Source organism: Lontra canadensis, unplaced genomic scaffold (assembly GCF_010015895.1).
Source record: "Lontra canadensis isolate GAN:19392208 unplaced genomic scaffold, GSC_riverotter_1.0 scaffold96, whole genome shotgun sequence".
NCBI lineage: Eukaryota > Metazoa > Chordata > Mammalia > Carnivora > Mustelidae > Lontra > Lontra canadensis.
Window position 1 is genome coordinate 319,265 of NW_022631090.1, and position 19,740 is coordinate 339,004.

At 35.3% G+C, this 19,740-nt stretch overlaps 1 protein-coding gene and 1 pseudogene across 3 annotated transcripts in view; one reads left to right on the forward strand and one right to left on the reverse strand.

Moving 5' to 3' along the window:
• Window positions 1–314: 314 nt before the first annotated feature.
• Window positions 315–19,740, forward strand: part of RADX (RPA1 related single stranded DNA binding protein, X-linked) — a 67,720-nt gene continuing 48,294 nt past the window's right edge. Inside the window, exons 1-6 of one of the 3 annotated variants that reach the window (XM_032837071.1) lie at window positions 315–1,097; window positions 7,516–7,658; window positions 8,806–8,998; window positions 17,355–17,463; window positions 17,658–17,749; window positions 17,857–17,991. In XM_032837071.1, coding sequence (XP_032692962.1) covers window positions 455–1,097; window positions 7,516–7,658; window positions 8,806–8,998; window positions 17,355–17,463; window positions 17,658–17,749; window positions 17,857–17,991 — 1,315 coding nt within the window. In that variant the 5' untranslated portion in view covers window positions 315–454. The remainder of the gene's footprint in view (window positions 1,098–7,515; window positions 7,659–8,805; window positions 8,999–17,354; window positions 17,464–17,657; window positions 17,750–17,856; window positions 17,992–19,740) is intronic. The other 2 variants (XM_032837072.1, XM_032837073.1) reach the window with 2 other exon arrangements.
• On the reverse strand, window positions 14,279–15,370 carry LOC116854852 (annotated as a pseudogene).

Sequence of the window (19,740 nt, forward strand, 5' to 3'; positions counted from 1 at the left end):
CAAACACCTGAGCTAGGACTACACATACCCCGCTTCCAGCCACTTTCTCTTTTCCCTTGCCTCTCAGCACTCTCCTTTCTAGAAGGACCACGAGTGCTCCTCCCCCTCCCTCATGCGACGTTTTGGGAACCATGGCGACCAACACTGTCCCTCCCCTCTTCCTCCCCTGGCAACCCGGCTGGCACCAGGTGGGAGGATCTGCTACGTAACCGCGCGTGTGACTGCCTAGTAACAGTGCCTGCGAGTTGGAAGCGCGCCGAGAGATGGGTGGGGCGAGAGAGCTGACGCCTGCACGCGGCACGTCTTTGCAGCCTCGCTTCGGGGGCGGAGCCTTGCCAGTCGGCGGGAGCAGAGTAGCTAGCGATCGTCGCCCAAGCGCGCGGTTTCTCAGTCCTCAGCTTTGGACGGGGCAGACTAGCTTTGGGGAGTGAAGAGAGTACGCAGTTACTCGACAATGTCTGGTGAGTCAGGTCAGCCTCAGGCCGGCCCCTCACATGCCGGGCTAGATTTTCCGAATCCTGAGAGAACTCGGGCTGGGGTCCCGGGAGGGGTGATCCGAAGGGCCGGTTCCCACGGGCGCAGGTCCTGGATCCAAAAGGTCCTCGAGCAGATAACGGATTCACCTCTGCAGTGGGTCACCCCGTCGGAGGTGGTGCCTGTCGCTGTGCTGGCCGTCCAGAGGTACCTGTTAGAGGATGAGCCGCGCGACACGATACCCAAACCTCCCCTTTACTGCTATGATGTGACGATCTCGGACGGGGTGTACCAGGAGAAGTGCTACCTGGACCCCAGCCTGAACTTTCTCGTCTATAAAAATATTCTTAAAGTTGGCATAGAAATGAAAATTTCCAGAGTCTCGTGTCTTTACAACGAAAAAAGGTTAGGCCAGGGGATCCTGTGCATAGATAACGTTCACTGTGGAGAGACCCTAGAGGCTATTTCTCTAGAAACTCCATTCAGAAATAGTGCGCACGAGGAGATACCGGAGAGGCCTTTAAGAGGCGGGAAGAGTCATTACCTGGCCCTGTGGAATAACGAAGATCCGTATGGAGATATCTGGTTAACCAACAAGCAACCTGAGGAACACAATTTTAACAGTAAGTAATTGGGGGAACGGCGGAGGGGTTTAAAAAAATAGTTTTCGCGAGCTTGCGTTAGTGGGAAAGGAAACGAGGGTGATTTGGTATTGTTCATTTCAAGCTCCGAATGGGAATAAACAAATGCTCCTGGATGTCGGATTGGCGCTCGCTTAATGAAATTTGCACAGACCGTTCCTTGCTTTGATTGTTCAAATGACCATTTAGGAAGTGTCTGAATACATCTCAGATTTAATCTGGCATGTATACTTGTGTGTGCGTTTGCCTACGGAGGAATTATCTTCGTTTCATTCCCATTCCACTTGTGGAACTAGTACTTTTCTGTGTTGGTTGGCGACTGTATAGATTTGAATTCGGCATAAAAGTCATAAATATTTGTGGTTTTGCGTGTTTTAACCTTCATTCAAAAAAGGATGTTCTGTGATTTATTCCGTAATAACTTGCATTAATGAAACGCCATTTTTATGGCTTAGAGTGTAGCAGTTATGTAAATACTGCTTCTTTGAATGTGTGATTTTTGTGGACAGGCTTGGAATTTTCATTTTTATGTTTCTTATTGCGTATCACGGACAATACTGACCCGAGTTTAATTCTTCTGTACCAGAAGTAGGAAGTTAGCCTGAAAATGCTGGTTCGTCATCAGCAACTGCTGTAAAACGTATTTTATCAGAGATGGAAGGGGAATGATAGTACTATAGGCATGTACGTGTATGGAATGGGGACCAAATTAAATGCAAAAAAAAAATGAAATAAAACAAAGTACTTAAGGAAGGAAGATGTTATTTTATAACAGAAAAAACCTGTTTTTCAGGTTTTTTTTTCTTTTTACATTGCAGTCATATTAGCTCATACGTAATCTTGCTATGACGTGTATCAGCAACAGGCTTGAAAGTGAAAAGACAACTGGATGAAAAATATGCAATTAAAGTAATATCCAGTTATAAGGAAAAAAGGATGTTATAGAAATGTGTGGACAAGGATGATTTAAATAACTTAAGCTTTAAAAGCAAGATAGTCATTTCAGAGATGAAATAATGGAATGATTTTTATCTCAAGCATGGAATAAGGCAGCACTGCATTACTACTCTAAGTGTTGACCATTTTTATTTTTAAGATTGAATACACAAATGAAAAATTTGATGTCTAGAAGAATTAAGAGGGGAATAATATTTGTAAAAATATATTTCATTTTTCTGACTATGGAAGTGATATCCATTATTGAATACATATTTTTATTACAAAAGGCAATGTCTAGGTGCTAAAAAATCCAAACTATATTTAAAAGTATGTTGTTGGCTAGCAAGAAAAATAGCAATACAGACTGAAAAGCAAACACTTATTAACACCTATGGGCAAGATAATATTAAAAGCACTTTATTTGTGCAAACATAAAACGTATATTAAAAATATAAGACCCAGGTATAGTAAAATTTTGATGACAAAAATCTAGAAGTGGGCATATATTGGTGTTCTTTCAAGTTTGCCGTATGTTTAAAATTTTGAAAAATAAAATGTTGGGGTGGAATGAAAGACCCCTTTACCTCCTTTTCCTATGACTTCAACTTTGATCTCCAGACTCCAAAGGTTCAGCAGTTTGGTGCGTATCACTGGAAAAAAAAAATTCTATGGCGTGGCATGATTTGCTGTTTACACTTACTCAAGCATCTTTAATGTATATCTGCGCATACACACTTCCACACTATGGGTGTACCATAATTTATATAATTATGCCCATGCGAATGGATAATTATCAATTTTAGGCTGTTACTGGTTTTTTAGTTTTAGATCTGGCACAGAACATCATTAGGATATACACATACTTGTTCACTATGTTCAAGTATTTCTGTGAGATGGATAGATTCCTAGAAGTGAAATTGCTGGGTTAAAGAGTATTTAAATTGTTTCATGTAATGGATATTGACAAATCATCTGAAAAGGTTTTACTGATTTATATTCCCACTAACATATGTATGAATGCCCATTTCCCCATATTGTATTAATTTAAAATTATGTCTTGACTTTTCTGATTTCTTTGCTAATGAATAGTAAGTATTTGTTATATATTGCAGATTACATTCTCACACTCTCCCTTTTCTCTTTGTTTATGGTGCATTTTTGTGCTTTTAAAAACTTTTCTATTAAGGCATGATATGTACAATGTGTTAAAGTCTTAAAACTACAGCTTGAAATACAAAAAAAAAAAAGCTTAAAGCTTGAAACCACCACCCCACCCCACACCAAATCAAGACACAGAACATTGTAAGCATCTCAGAAGTCTCCCTAATGCCCTCTCCTGGTCAATATCCTACTCCACAGGTAACCAATATTGTGATCTCAAAGACAGCTTTTCAAAATGGAAGTTAGATCATGCCCATCTCCTGTCTAAATTTCTGCAGTGGCTCCCCATTGCACTTAGACAACAATCCAGACCTCCTATCAGGGTGGGCAAGGCCCTGTGGTGTGGACGAGCTTGCTTTAAATGGCCAGATAGTGAATCTTTTTGCCTTTTTCGGACACATAATCTCCAGTCACAGCTATTCAGCTTGGCCAGAGTATAGCAAAAGCAGCCATAGGCAATATGTAAATTAATAGGTTTGGCTGTTTTATAGTAGAATTTTATTTACAAAACCTGGCTGCAAGCCAGATTCAGCTCAGGGGCTATAGTTTATAGACCCCTGCCTTACTGAATCCCCTTGCTCACCTCTCTAACCCCTCACCTCCACCATTTTATTTCCAAAATATGAGCCTTGTTTTTTATCTCAAACCTCCTTGTTCTGTCCTGCCTCTAGTAAGTTGCTCCTGTTTTTTCCTCTTTCTGGAAAGTTCCTTCCCATCTTCAGTTTTCAACTCAAATATATAAAACACGTTAGAAAGGGTTGTTTAAATAAATATGTGTTCCCTCCCCATTTATTATTATTGCATCACCATGGAAATGCCCTTCATAGAATTGATAACATTCTGAAATTATTATTTCTGTTTTCTTTTTCCTCCCACATGTTTATAAGATTCATGAGGGCAAGGTTTTTTTTTTTTTTCACTGCTGTGGCGCATTTCTCCTACACCCAGAACAGTGTCTGCTGAGTGCTTTCAATAAGTGTTTATTGAATAAAGGAACACATTAAATAAATTACATTAATGGATTTTCTAATGTTGAACTACTTTTATTTCTCTACTTGGGTCATGGTTGTTATATTTACATCTGTATATTTAAAGTGAATTTATTCCATAGATTTTATTTTTTAGGGATTTACTATTTTAGCCCCATATTGATATCAGTTCAATTAATATTAGCCTAGTAGAATGAGTTGGGAAACTTGCTTGTTTTTCTGTGCTTACAGAAAATATTTGTTCATTGAAGGTTTGGTAGAATTTATCCCTAAAACTATTAGAACCTGGGGCCTTGGGCCAGGATTGGGGGTTGAGAGAATAACTCCTTTTCAGTTTCTCAGAAAAGGTAATGAAATTAATAATTCTTCTTCTTGAGTCCATTTGTGAGAGTTGATATTTTACTAGAAAATATCATTTCACCTTGATCTCCAAGTTGTATGCAGTAGTCTCTATTTTTAAATTTTAGTTTATATTTTTTAAATTTTTTAGTCTTATTTCATTCCCTTTTACATTCTTAAATGTATTTACCCTTTGTTATGGTCAGCCTTTCCAGAGACTTGTCTGTTTTATTAGTATTTTATAAAAAGACTTTTAGCTTTGCTAATTAAGTCTATATTGGGGAGATATCCAGAATTATTCACAATTTATTATATCTTCCTCTTGAACGATACAAGGTGTTTAGGACTCCACCTGGACATGATGCAATTTGGCATATTGCTGTATTTGGTTTGAAAGTATTTGCTCGAGGATATTTGCCATGATAAATGATTTGGATTTATGGATTTTTTCCTGTGTACTACATTTGTAATAATTTTTCAGGATTTATCTATGTTTGTAAAATGAGTAGTTAGAACATGGTGCCATTTTATTTCTATTCTTTTGCAGTGGTTTTTACCGTATGCTTCAAGGACCTCTAGAGATATCCCGAAGACCCTTTCAAAGGATTCACATCAGAACTATTTTCATAATAATAATAATAATAAGACTTCATTTACTTTTTAGCACTCTGATTCTCTGAAAGTATACAGTGGAGTCTTCCAGAGACTACAAGATATGTGACACTGAAATAGACTGAATGCCAAAGAAATGAGTATCCAGTGTCTTCTATTAAGCTAGACACTAAAAAGATTTACAAAAATGTAAATCAGTGCCACTCTTCTTACCAGATTCCTTGTTTAGAGAATACAGTCACATATATATCTCATGTATGTTTTAGAGAATACAGTCTCATTATGTATTTTATATATATATAAATGTATATGTATATATATGTATTTATATATATATATAATTACATAATAGGTTTATTGTTTTTTAAGGGAGTTAATGAATAATATTTTATTTCTTAGTTTTACTTTATAATATTGCAAGTGTTATTACCCATATAAATAAAAGCTTTTTGAGGTCTTCAGTAATTTTTAAGAATGTAAAAGTCTCCTGAGACCAGAAAGTTTTAGAATCACTGTTCCATCGTTTGCTATCTAACATTTAATATTGAATATCTAGTTTATTTATTTTCATTCTTACAAAAATGAACAAATTTCTATGAATTTATACAGATTCTTCATTGTCTATGTATAGCCTGAAATTTCTTTTTTGGATTTGAGAGATATGTATATTCTATGAAGTTTGTGAGTTAAAAACCCAAACTGGGAAAACATTAACCAGGCAGTTGTCTGATCACAGCTGACTCTGTGGACACAAAAGCATATAACTCTTGAATTTATTCTAGTTAGTGCAAGTAGACGTGCCTTCATTGACCAAGAGTGTTCCACATACATTCCAGGTAATTCAGAGTTGATCCATAATTTGACCTAATTAAAAAGCAAATATTAGGACCTATGACTGCGCTATTAATGTTTTGGAAGACTATAAAAGGAAAATTATGCAAGATGTCTGAAGACTAAAAACAGTATTTTTTTATGATACAGGTGTAACTACAACATTCCACTTAAATTCTTATTAAAAAGAAATTACAACTATGGTTTTCATGCCAAAATGTTGAGTAGATAATATGTTAGGTAAATTAAAATGGAAGTGGGAGATACCTTGTGAAATAAAATATTGGAATAAATACAAATTAAGGTTTTAACAGTTGAGACTGGACTATGAGAGAGCAAAATGTAGACAAAATTGCCAATCAAACCTCTCTTAAGCCAAGGAAGAGTAAAATAAAAACTACAAGTTAATATTTTAAAGATGGTGAATAGCTTTTAAGCAGTTTTTGTATTTGCCAGCAGGCATGGAGATTAAAATTTCAAAGTAAATTATATGACATATGAGAAGATAATGAGTACTATGTAGAAAAATAAGATGGGATGAGGCATAAGTAAAGGGATCAGTTTTCAATAGGGTAGTAAGGAATAACATCACTGAGAAAGTGACCTTTGAGTGAAACTTGAAAGAGAGGAGGAAGGAAGTCACTCTGGTATCTAGGAAGATATTCCAGACAGAGGGAAGAGCAAGTGCAAAAGTCCTGGTCTGGCATGTTTGGGAAATACTGAACTTACACATATAAAACTACAGTGAGGGCAATACAGAAATATGTCATAAAACAATTCTATAAATTAAATATGTACATGCTTGGTAGTGGAAAAATATTCCATGGCATTGAGTTTTTCCCACAAAATTTCTTAAGGGAGATGAGTTTATTGAAGTGTAATTAGCATACAATGTTATATTGGTTTCAGGTGTACAATGTAATGATTTAACTATACTATACATTTCTCAGTGCTCATCAGAATATGTGTTCTTTTAATATCCTTTATCTGTTTCACACATTCCCCCACCCAGGGAGAGATGAGTTTAGATCCAAGTCTTTCAGGAAGTAATTACCCAGCTTGACAAGACAGAGGGCATTCAAGATGGAATAGTATATTAGTTAATATAGATATTTACCTTCGTGCTGGGCACATAGTATGACATATTTATATATTAGCTATTTTTTTAAGAGAGAGAGGGAAAATGCATGCGCGCAAGAGAGTTGGGAGGGGTGGTAGGTAGGAGAGAAAAAGTATTAAGCAGGTTAAGCAGGATATCCACGCCCAGCGACTCTGAGATCATGACCTGAGCCAAGAGTTGGCTGCTTAACTGACTGAGCTATCCAGGCACCCCTATATATTAGCTATTATTATTAAGGATAGCATGTATTATTAAGTTTTTTATGTAGAAAGTATATAGACTGGTTTAGCTGGTGAGAAGGAGTTGCTGTGGGGATGATCTGGCTACCATTTTTAACCATTAAAACAATTTTTAAATAAACATGACATGTTAAGTAGGACTTCTTTCTATTCTATTTTTTTTATTCTAGATACCAAAATAATTTCCCTGTCTCACCTTGAAATGACCTGGGCTAACAGAAGGAATTTTCCTGCATTGCTTGTGAGAATCTTGCATAAATCCAAACTGCGATACTATGGAAAACCTGATAAAAAGATGATTGAGCCATACCAGGTATAAGTAATGACAAGATATTACATGTTAATTTAATGGTTATAGATTATAGCTTACAGAACTGACTCCATATTAGGATAATTTGTGTTCAAAAAATGTTTTATAAGTTTAATAATGTTTAATACATATATAAATATATATTTCAAGGTATTTTTCTATGTAATTTCTTATGCAAAAAGAAATCTTTCTGTATTGGTACCTTGTAGTTCCCTAATTCAGTTGGTCTCCTTCACAGCTTTTTCTTTATTTTCAACCTTTTCTTCTCTACTGTGCTTTCTACACCAGCATAGAGACATACTCTAGTCTTTCATTAGGAAAAAATACAAAAATCTCCTTGGACCTCAGGATTCCTTTATTCCCTCTCTTCTTCTCTTCTGGCAAACTCTTTAGAGAAGTAGTCTCTGTTAGATGTTTTTACTTTCTTTCCTCCCGTTTACTTTTCAACACAATTGGTCTGACTTTTTTCTTCAGCTGGTCACTCACTGGAGAACTTCTAATTGTGAAATCTAGCTGATACTTTTCTGTTACCTTGACTCTCTGTGCCATATAATGCCAGTGAGAACTACCTTCCTGATTTCTGTCCCATTTGTTTTTTTATTTAACATTTTACCATATTTTCACATGTTATCAAAAATTATTTTAGATGTTTTATTAAGCTTTCATTAAAACAGTTATATATACTTTGGGGAATTTGGGAAATGTAGAAAGCTCTATAAATAAAGCTGATAAGTAATATCACCCCAAATTCTAACAGAGCCAGTATTAATATTAAAGTGTTTTATTTTCTTTTTGTATGTATATATCATGTCTACATATCTACAGCATATATATGCACATATTTATATCATATGTATGTCATATGTATCACATATCTGTGTATATGTATACATATCATATATTACATGACTGTCCTATATTAAATTATCTTACAAAATGGAAATCATATTGTACATACAATTTTGTATCACTTAACCTTTCCTTAAGTATTTTCTATCACTAGAAACCATTCATAGCTTTTCATGGTTACAAATTGTATCATAATTTATTCAGCCATCACCCTATATTTTTGCTTTCTTGTTCTTAAAATTAGAATGCTCTGTAGATAAAAGTAACAGATATGCATATGCTTTTTCACTCTTTTTTCTAGACCTTTCTGGAAGTTGCTGACAGTTCAGGCACTGTTTCAGTGATTATGTGGAATGCCCTGTGTCCTGAATGGTATAAAAGTTTGCGGGTTGGTTTAGTTCTTCTGCTTCAGGATTATTCCGTCAAAAAGAGTTATCCATTCAGGATGCAGCCTCTGCCTGTGGATCCACAGATCAAACTAATTTCTACAATGGGTTAAGTATTCAATAAATTTATTGCTTTATGGCTATTTTGTTTGTATAAATTTCCAAAGTACCAATATCAGTCAAAGGCTCTTAAAAATTGCTGAACCTGTTAGAACCTGGTAAACCTTTAAATTCCTTTATCTATAAAAAATTTAAACAATCACTTAATAAATTATTTATTATTGCATTTATTAAGAAAAAAATAATGTGAGATGTTTATTGTTGATTACTGAATGAACTCCACTTAGGATGTACTTACTTTTCATTTTTGTATTATAATACTAAATTGACTTAAATATGCTTTTCTGTTACTATAAGATGCTATCCAAAAAGGCTTTGACAGCATTTTATTTTGGAATAATTTCAAACTTATGTAAAAGTTGAAAGAACAATACAAAGAACTTCATATACCCTTTACACAGATTCAACAATTGTTAACATTTACCTTTATCATTCCCCACCTCTCTGTATATATATTTGTCCTCAGAAACCTTTGAGAGTAAGTGGCAGCCATCACACAATCTCCTTTACCTCAGAACATTTCAGTAATATTTCAATGTGTATTTCCTAAGAACAAGAACATTCTATACTGTAATCACAGTACATTTATCAAAATCAGGAAATTTAAAAATGAAAAATTGCTGTTATCTAGCCCATAGTCAGTATTCAAATGCAATTGAATTGCTGCAATTTTGAAAAGGCTCTTCCTAATTAATGTTGAAATCAAAGTTTGACATCTTGGCATCATCCTAAATATTTTGAAGCATTAAAATTAAGTGTTTTTTTTCAGATGTGGATATGGATTTTTTGCCTATTTTTCAAAATTGTAGATTATATCACTCAGCAAGTTTAAGTATTGTTTTTGGCTCGCAATAGTTTTATACTGGACCTGTATTTCTATGTATTTCTAAATTCCCTACTAACACATTTAAGCTTAATTACTTGGGGAATGTACAGATAATATAGCCTTTTTTCACTGTTTCCTTAAATATATGTTTATTTAGGAAAATCTCATATGATTCTTTATTAAAATATTAAGGATTTGATAGACCTCAATCATGTCTTCCTGGATGAACAAGTCATTACCTAGTAGTTTGATACAATTAGTCCATTATCTCTTTGCTCTTTATTATAGAAAGGTAAGAAATTAAACTAATATTGACGTTGGGACTTACTCAAGAATATATAGGAAAAAACTGGTGAAAAGAAGCTAATTCGCAACATGTATTATTCTGTCTATCAATCTGTAAATCCTTTCCACAACCAAGCATATCTAGGTGAAAAAAATGCTTTAGTAAAAATTGAGACGTTTGTCAGTAACAGATAAGGTAAGTACATTTGTTGATGTCATGTAATAAATCACTGGCATAGTGAAAAATGAAACCTAGTTTTTCTGCCCCCTAACCTAGTGTTCTTTTTATAAGATACACTGTTTTCCTGGTGTAACGAGAATTAATATAAATCACAATTTTTACATGGCTATGGAGAAATCTAGAAATGTGTCTGGTACTAATGGCTGTTTCTAAACCTTAAAAACATATGGGAAGTAGAACAATAGGCAACATGTGGTCAATAGATAAACAGCTACTAAAACTGAACACTGAAATTGAATCAAGCAGTATGCTACCTCTGCTGTAAAGAACTACGGAGCCAGATTTTCATAGTGGAAACTCTCTTTAAGATATGAGAGGCTATTTATACTTTCAGGTAAATAATTGCAAATACATAAATTATTTTTTAAAATGAGGGGCTTGGATGAGAGTATATAAAAAATGTTTCTTTTAGTCTTTAAAACAGTTTTACTTTTTATCAGTGTCAGCATCAGTCTACTTTATCCCATACCTTTTTAATAAGGAATAGGATTTTTTTCCCTCTTTATCAGGGTCAGCAAGCTATTTCTATAAAGGCAATAAGTATAGTTTCTGTCATAAGTACACAGCTCTGCCTTTATAGAGTGAAAGCAAACAGAGATAGTATGTAAGGAATGGGCATGGCTGTGTTACAGTGAAACATTATTTGCAAAACCAAGCAAGCATCTGCAGGCTATCGTTTGCTAAGCCTACACATATATGCAGATCTCAACCCTGGCTGGACATTAGTATCGCTTGGGAAGCCTGAAAGAACGGTAAGCATGCCAGGTTCAGAGATTTTGATTTAATCGCTCTGAGGAGGGAACCAAGATGTTGGTGTGCTTTTAAAAATCGTCAGGTGATTCTAATGCACAGCTAGATTTGAGAACTACTGATTTGTGATCTTTAAAAAGCTCAAATGGGTTAATGATCTGTTGAGGAGAAATGAAGACAGTTTTGTAAACCATGCTAGACACAGAAGATACAAAGATAAGTAATACAGAGTACTATCCTTAAAAAATTAGTCTATCAGGGTAATATATTACACTGTATGATAACTAACCAAAATGTAAATAAAAACATGGAAAATGTAGTCTAATGGTACAGATAAGTAAGATGAACAGATTACAATAAAATCAAGGTTTAATGACAATAAACAGTAAGAAGATGTGATGAACAAAAAGGGAGCAGAAATGAACAGAAATGTAGTTGAGAAAAGAATGAGTGGTCAGGAGAGTGGGAGAATGAATTGGATAGAAAAAAGTGTGAGTGGGGATTACAAATAATAAGAGGGTATGTTATGAATAGGATAAATGAGAAAGTATATATTGGGGGCTAGGGTTGGTCAGTAAGGGAATAAGGGTTTGTGGTACTATCACTGCCTTCCAGGTATTGATGTTGAAAGACGAACTTTTGGAGTAATTTATCTTGATTTATTTTTTCATATTTACATATGTAGTTCCAAGTTATAGACACTAAGATGTAATTTTTTAAAAGACCAAATAAATGGAACCCTATATATGTGAAAATTCTCTTGTAAAACATAAGACATATTTGCTAGTAATACATGGTTTTGTTATTGCTATATATATTATATATTATATATATATATTGCTATATATATTATCCTACCTTTTATCCAATAGTATTCAGCTAGCATCCCAAATAAACATTTTAAAATCTTGACATTTTTTTGGACTGTATTATATAATACCTATTAAGATAATAGAATCAAGTGTTTGGGGTTTTGGTAGGAAAGGACTATTTATTTCATTCAAAATCCTAGAATTTTGGAGCTGGAAGGGAACTTAAATATAATCGGGTAACTATGACTGTGAAAGTGCTTTGTAAAATGCACACTATTTTGTAGGTACAATGTAATATGTAACACAAAACTTCTTCACTTGTATGTGAAAAGACTGAAACACTTAAAGTGAATTTTTGAGTCATGTGACTGCTAATAGGCAAGATGAGAAATCAAGTATCTTCATCCTGGTTTTTGGTTTTTCTCTTTTTTTTTTTTTTTGAGACAGAGAGAGAGCATGCTCGCATGTGGTGGGGGGGTGCAGAGGGAGAGGAAGAGAGAGAATTCTTCCAAGCAGGCTCCACCCCCAGCACAGAGCCTGATGCATGGCTTGATCCTAGGACTCTGAGTTTATGACCCAAGCCATAATCAAGAGCTAGATGCCCAACTGACTGAACCACCCAGGAGCCCCCTCTTTATCCTGTTTTGATCTTTGTTTGCTAAACAGCAAATTCTTGGGAAATACTACCTACTGCATAAAAGGGGATAGAAAGCCCTCTAAATAAATGAAGAAATAACCCCTGTTCCCAGGTAGGAAGTCAGTCTCAGTTTCATAAGTTTATCAAGTACCCCAAAATTGATCTGCAAATTCAGTGTTATTCTGTAAGTTTTTTTTCTGGAACTGACAAATTGATTCTAAAATTTATATGGAGGCACATAATTATTGAGAATAGTCAAGATAGTTCTGAAGAAAATAAAGGACTGCAGAGGGAGTGAAGACTTCTCTCATAAATGTTATGAGTTATTATAAAAAATTTATGACCATGTAATATAGATATAGGTATAGACAAACTGACCAGCGAATCATAATAAGATTGAGAAATAGCCTTAAATGCACAAAAATTTGATATGATGTGCTATGCAGATCATCAAGGAAGGAAGAACTATTCAGTAAATAGTATTGGAAAAAATAATTACATACTTGAGAAAAAAATGACATATATCCCTATCTTACACCATATAAAATGTCAATTCCAGATACAGTAAATGTAAAAGATAAAACGTTTAGAAGTACTTATAAAGAAGTATGCATTTGACCTTGGAATAAGGAAGGATTTTCTTGGATAAGACACAGGAAATATCATTTGTAAATGAATGATTAATAAGCCCAACTACATTGAAATATTTTTTGGTTTCAATTTGTCTTTTTATTATAACATGAGCTAAATTTAAGAAATTAGTCTTTTGACTTTATTTCCCCGAGTTGTTAACTCATGAAAATATACTAAAAGATACAAGAGCTGATATAAGATGGTAATCAAAGTTCCAGATATCAAAGGATTAGAGAAAGTGAAGAATTAAACCAGTCAGGCGCCTGAAAGACACAGGTTGCACTGGTTTAGCAAGGTGCCATCAAGGAATAGGAAGACCATCAAATGTGTAGTGATAAGTCACAGCATTAGAAACATCTCCATCAGGCAACTTACCCTTTTTTGTTTGGTAAATTGACTTTTTTTTTAACTTAAAATTCTCTTAAACTAACATTTCAAAATTAAAATAATTCCATCAAACAGGAGTCATTTTTATAGGTAAGGTAAATCACAGGATAATGTATTAGGAAAATTGTGTTCCTTTTTAAATCAGGAAACCTTCAAGTGATCAGAGATTGATGGAGTGGGGATGACAAATGTACATTTCAGGTTTTCATCACCAATGAAAAAGTAAAGCATTTTTATAGACTTAGAACTCAGTGCATTTAGATTTTGGTGAAGGAAAATTTAAAATACGTTTACAATAATACAGTGTTACTAGAAATGGACCATATACTGAGGTCATTTTAGTGAGCTACCATCATGTAAATATAAAAAAGTAATTTCTTGGTCCAAATCAGCGAAACTTTAAAAAACATTGTCTCTAGAGAACATTTTTTTTGAGAACAGTGCTTTTTCAGACACATTCTGATACTCAAATTCACTTTATAACACAATTATAGATTAACCTTTTAATTACATTTTTCTTTTTTTAAGATTTTTTTTATTTGTCAGAAAGAGAGAGAACACAAGAAGGGGGATCAGCAGGCAGAGAGAGAAGCTGGCTCCCTGCTAGGCAAGGAGCCTGACTCAGGACTCCATCCCAGGACCCTGGGATCATGACCTGAACCAAAGTCAGATGCTTAACTGAGCCACCCAGGAGTCCCTAATTACATTTTTCTTTAAAAGCTGTGAGATTTCTATTTCCTCGGGAGATATTTTCACCACTGTATTGTTCAGTTCCACAGGTTAGGCTTTCTTCATTATTATTAAGAACGTCATACATTTTAGAGAGATTTGCTTTCATTGCTTTCTCGTCCTTTTGAAAAGACACAGGGAGACTTGCTAGACTAAAACTGACGTCTTGAAAGGATTGCAACAAGAATATTCCCACAATGATTGTAAAGAAACTACTCAAAGTAACAAAAACATCATAAACAGGCTTGTCTTGCCACTCCATAAAATGAATAGCTGAACAAGTTAAAACTGATGTTATAAAGAATAGGTAATATATTGGAGTCACAATGTTAGTGTTGAATATATCCAGGGTCCTGCTCAGGCAGTTAATCTGTGTGCTCACACAGACTATAAGGCTCAGTGGTAGAATTCAGGCCAGGGGATGTCACAGCACAGACTATCTAGCATGCAGCTCTTTAATAGCAATGCCCAGGCCCTTAACACTGGAGACTAGAAATGCTCCAGTTACAGAGCAGATTGTTCCGTACACGAGAATGTTTGTCCATGGCGAGGTCCCACCACGAAGATTAATATCAATGACACAATGACCACAAGTGTTGCAAACACCACAAAACCTGGATCTCCCAGCTTGTGAGACATTTCGTTTAAAGTCTCAGTCTCCCCTTCTTTTGGAGCATGAATGACCATAACTGTAGATCCTAGAATACTTAGCAAACATTCAATTTTCCCATGAGATTAAGTCTTTCATTTACAAAGTATGAAGAAGGAATAGTATACACTAAGATGCTGAGAGCCCCTGAGTCCCTAAGGTGGCTGGTGCGAAGGCTTATGCAGCAAGGTTGGCCACCTCACCTGCTCCCATTGATAACAATCCAGCCCACCACAACCATTCTTTAAGATATGCATGGCCACCTTGACCTGCTCTCATGGAGCCCTTCCAGGCAAGTGGCAGAAGACTTTGTTTTTCCCCCAAAGTGAAGCTCCTCCCAATGAAAATGCTGGAACTCATAGCCAATCCCAAACCAATGTAAAAGTCATATTTTCCATGCCCCTGGATCATTTCATTTGTTACTAAAGAAGTTCTTGTGAGTCACATTGATCACAAAACAGAGAAACCACTGGTACTGGAGGCAGGATTATGCAATCTTTAAATACATAAATTTAATATGGTCCCTCTTATGAAAAAAAGCCTGGAAGCCCTTAGAGATGACTTACTCATTCTCAGTTCCTTGTAAATAATACTCTTTATTCTCATTTAAAGTTTTTAAACCCTGGCAGAGTAGCTCCAGTTCCAACTGGAGGCTAGCCATGCAGCTTCACCATGAGGCTTTCCCTCCACTATCTGGCCCTAGTCCTGGCTGCCTCTGCTTACTCGCCCACACAGGCCTCAGGGGCCATGCCTCTTGGGGAGCTGGAAGTGGGGGGAAGGACAGTGCCTTCCTCTCAGTACAGGAGGAGATGAGAGCATCCGGGCCTGCTGAGGGTGCCTCTTCCTCCGTAGGGGAACGGCAAGGGGAAACTGCCCCTCCCCATCACCTGCCACCCCCACCACACCTACCTTGAAATTAACTCTTTTCATCAAAAGACACCATGAAAAGAATAAAAAGCAATACACACATAGGTGAATATATTTGCAATAATATAATCAACAAAGTATTAGTATCCAATATATAAAAAGAAGTCCTCCAACTAAAGAAAAAAATCAGGGGCGCCTGGATGGCTCAGTGGTTAACCTGGTAAGCGGTTAAGCGTCTGCCTGAGCCTAGGGTTGGAGTCCAGTGGCTGTCTCCCTGCTCAGCAGGGAGTCTGGTTTTCCCCCTGCCCCTCCTCCTGTTTGTGTTCTCCCTCTCTCAAATAAACAAATAAATACAATCTTTTAAAAAATTAAATTAAAAAATTTCAATAGAAAAGTGGGCAAAAGACACAGGAGGTATTTCACAAAAGTGGGTGCATGAAGGACTTGTAGGTGGTGCAGTTGGTTAAGTGTCCAGCTCTTAATTTTGGCTCAGGTCCTGATCTCAGGGTCATGAGATCAAGTCCTGCTTCTAGCTCCATGCTCAGTGCAGAGTAAACTTACTCTCTCTCCTTCTCTCTTCGCCCCCTTCCCCACTGTCTGTCTCTCTCTCTCTCTCAAATAAATAAAAACAAATCTTTAAAAATAAAAAAAAAGTTAAAGAGGATGCATGGATGAATCATAAATAGATGAAATGTCATTCAACATAATTAGTGATAAAGGAAGTGCAAATGAAGACCACAACAAACTGTCATTTTGTGTCACTAAATTGACAAAAAATAAATTTGAGAGTAGCAAAATTTGGAGAAGATGCTGATCAATGGGAATTCCTATACATTGCTGGTAAAACTCTAAGTAGGTTAATTACTTGAAAATAGTTTGGAATTAGCCTGTAGAGTGGAGCTTTTGCACATGGTACAATCCAGGGTTTCCCTCCTGGGTATAATACCCTAGAAAAGTTTTGCCTGGGTACAACGGGAGACATGTACTAAAAATTGATAGTGACCTTGTTTGTGATAGCAAAAGCAGGAAATAATCCAGATGTCCATCAACACAATAATGGGTAAAAAAAATTGTAATATATCAACACCCTGGAACATTATTCAGCAGTGGGAGTAAGAAAAAAAAAACACTACATGCGGCTACATGGGTGAATTTTAAGACTGTAATGTTGAGTGAAAAGGGTAGCCCTAGAACACTGAATATGCTGTGAGTTCATTCATATAAAATTTAAAAACTAAACCAAACAGTATTTTGTTTGGACAAAAAATATAAATGATTTTTAAAACCTTTTTGTAATTAAGAAAAATGATAAAACAAAATCTAAGAAATCGCTAACCTTTGGTTGAGAGATAAGTAGATATGATAATATAGGAACAAGTAGAAGGAAACTATTGATAATGGTCTAGGTCTTAAAGTTAGTGGTGGGCCCAAAAGAGTTCAGGCTAATATTTTGCTGTGTAATTTATACACATGTATATTCTTTTATCTATATTAAATGTCATATTAAAGTAACATATTTGTTTTTCAGAAATCTGCCTGAACCTTCGAGATCCTCCAACTAACATAATTATCATTCCTGAAAAGCAGGTGAAACCTGAATGGAGATTGCCAAAATTAAATCACCGGTTTATCACAAGGTAGAATATTCATGTAAAATACCTTAAATATTAATTTTTAGCATTAGCCACTGAAACAGTGTATTATTACTGCTCAAAAATCTACCCCAAATTATGCTGTAGCAATTATATAGATCTATATTTTCACAATCATAATTTCAGAATGCTTTTTCACTGTTTAAAGATACAGTATTTAATCATTTTGCTTTTTTTAGGTCAGAACTGGATGATATGCCAAAAAATCATATCTGTGATGTTATTGGCATTTTAGTTTTTGTAGGAAGGGTCCAGCGGTCAAAAAAGAAAGGTAAGCTTTTAAAAATGAAAGTCATAAAAAGTATTTCAGTGACTAGTTCTGTGCTTATACATGAATAATTGTTTACCTCTATTTATTCTAATATCCTATCCATATAGAAAACCGTGAAGATTTTTGGTCATATCGCTGGATTCACATCGCTGACGGGACTTCAGAACAGCCGTTTATAGTGGAGCTGTTTTCTACATCTCAGCCAGAAATCTTTGAAAATATTTACCCAAGTAGTCAATCCAGTATTTGCATCTTTTTTTTATTTTTGGAAGTGGGGGCATGAACTTAAAGTGTTAGAGTGTATATTGACTTATGGAGTGGCATGATAATGAGTTAGCAAATTCAAGCAATGTGATAGCATGTTTAAATTTTTTTTGTATTGATATTATATTTGGTATTACTGATATTAACCACCTTCTGGTTTTCTATTCAGAATTAATTTGGTATTGAAAGCAATTTTTCAGAAAATAGATGCTCTTATCAATTCTCGTCATTAGCATTTCAGGTGTAAAAGCTTAACATTCTGTGAAGCTAAAACATAGGCATTCATTTCCCTTTGTATCCATTTCGAAATTGACTAAGTAGACCACAAAAAAGACAATGAAGACTTCACTAATATAGAATTAATTGGTAGGGGATTGACAGACTATGTAATTAAATGATGACAGTGGTAAGTATGATTTCATTTGAGTATTAAATTAATAGTACATTGGCAACGTTATACCAGCTGGTCAATATTTTAGTTACTTTGGTGTTGACCTTTCTCCCTTGCATTTATTTAGATACAGAGGTATTTTTCCCACTAATTTTATTCATTTGAAAACATTTTAGGTAAGCTTCAGATCCCTTATAAGAAAAAAAGTATATTTAATACTTTTTAACAACTTCAGTGGGTTTTTTTAAAGATTTTATTTATTTATAACAGAGAGAGAGATCACAAACAGGCAGAGAGCCAGGGGGGAGGGGAGCAGGCTTCCCGCTGAGCAGAGAGCCTGATGTGGGGCTCAATCCCAGGACCCTGGGACCATGACCTGAGCCGAAGGCAGAGGCTTAACCCACTGAGCCACCCAGGCACCCCTCAGTGGGTTTTTTTTTTCTTGTATCAACTTGTAGCATAAAGCTATTATATCTACAGTGTGTTATTTTACTATTTTTCAAATGATTACCTTAATAAAATACTGATTGTTTAATTTTTGCCAACATTAGGAAAACTCCCAATCTTGACCGTATGTAATTTTTAAAATCAACAACAAGGTAAAAATTGTAGAGCATCAGGATACCTAGAGACCATATAGAGAGCTGTTCTGCTACCCCTTTATTGGTTATTGCAAAACAGCATTCCACACCATTCAGATATTACCTTATTAGATTTTACCATCTGCTTGTGAGATAAAAATTTTAAAATATATCTGGATGGAACTAAACCTCACCTCAACTATTGAAGGAGAGGGCAGAAAGAGTTTTAGCCAAAACTGAGGCATGGGATTCCAAGCTGAGGGGGCTATGATTTCTCATGTAACTTCTCTCAGGGCATAAATGATTGATAGTAATGACTTCTGGTGACAATTCCATTAGCTCGTTTTAGGTGGGTTTTATGGCCAGGACCCTCTCTCTTTGTAACCACTTGAAACAACAAGCTGACACACGTTTTAGATAATGATTTCTTCACAGTAATGTTACCAAGTATACAAGTTCTATTTTTTCAGGTAACGTGAAATACATCTTACTAAGAAAGCCTTATACAGACCTTGGTGAGATATACTCTAGTACAGTAGTTGACAAGTCACGAGTTATGTTCATTATTTTGATCAAGGTGAAAAAAATTATCAAATGAATGGTGAGTATTAAGGGGGCTTTAGGCCCATGAAGGGGAACATGACCAAGTGTCTTCTAGAATAATACCAGAATCCCTTGGTAGTAGAGAATCTTTTTTACTTTTGATTAAGGAGAGTGAAAAACTAAGGAGAATGAACATTGAGTGTTTGCTATGT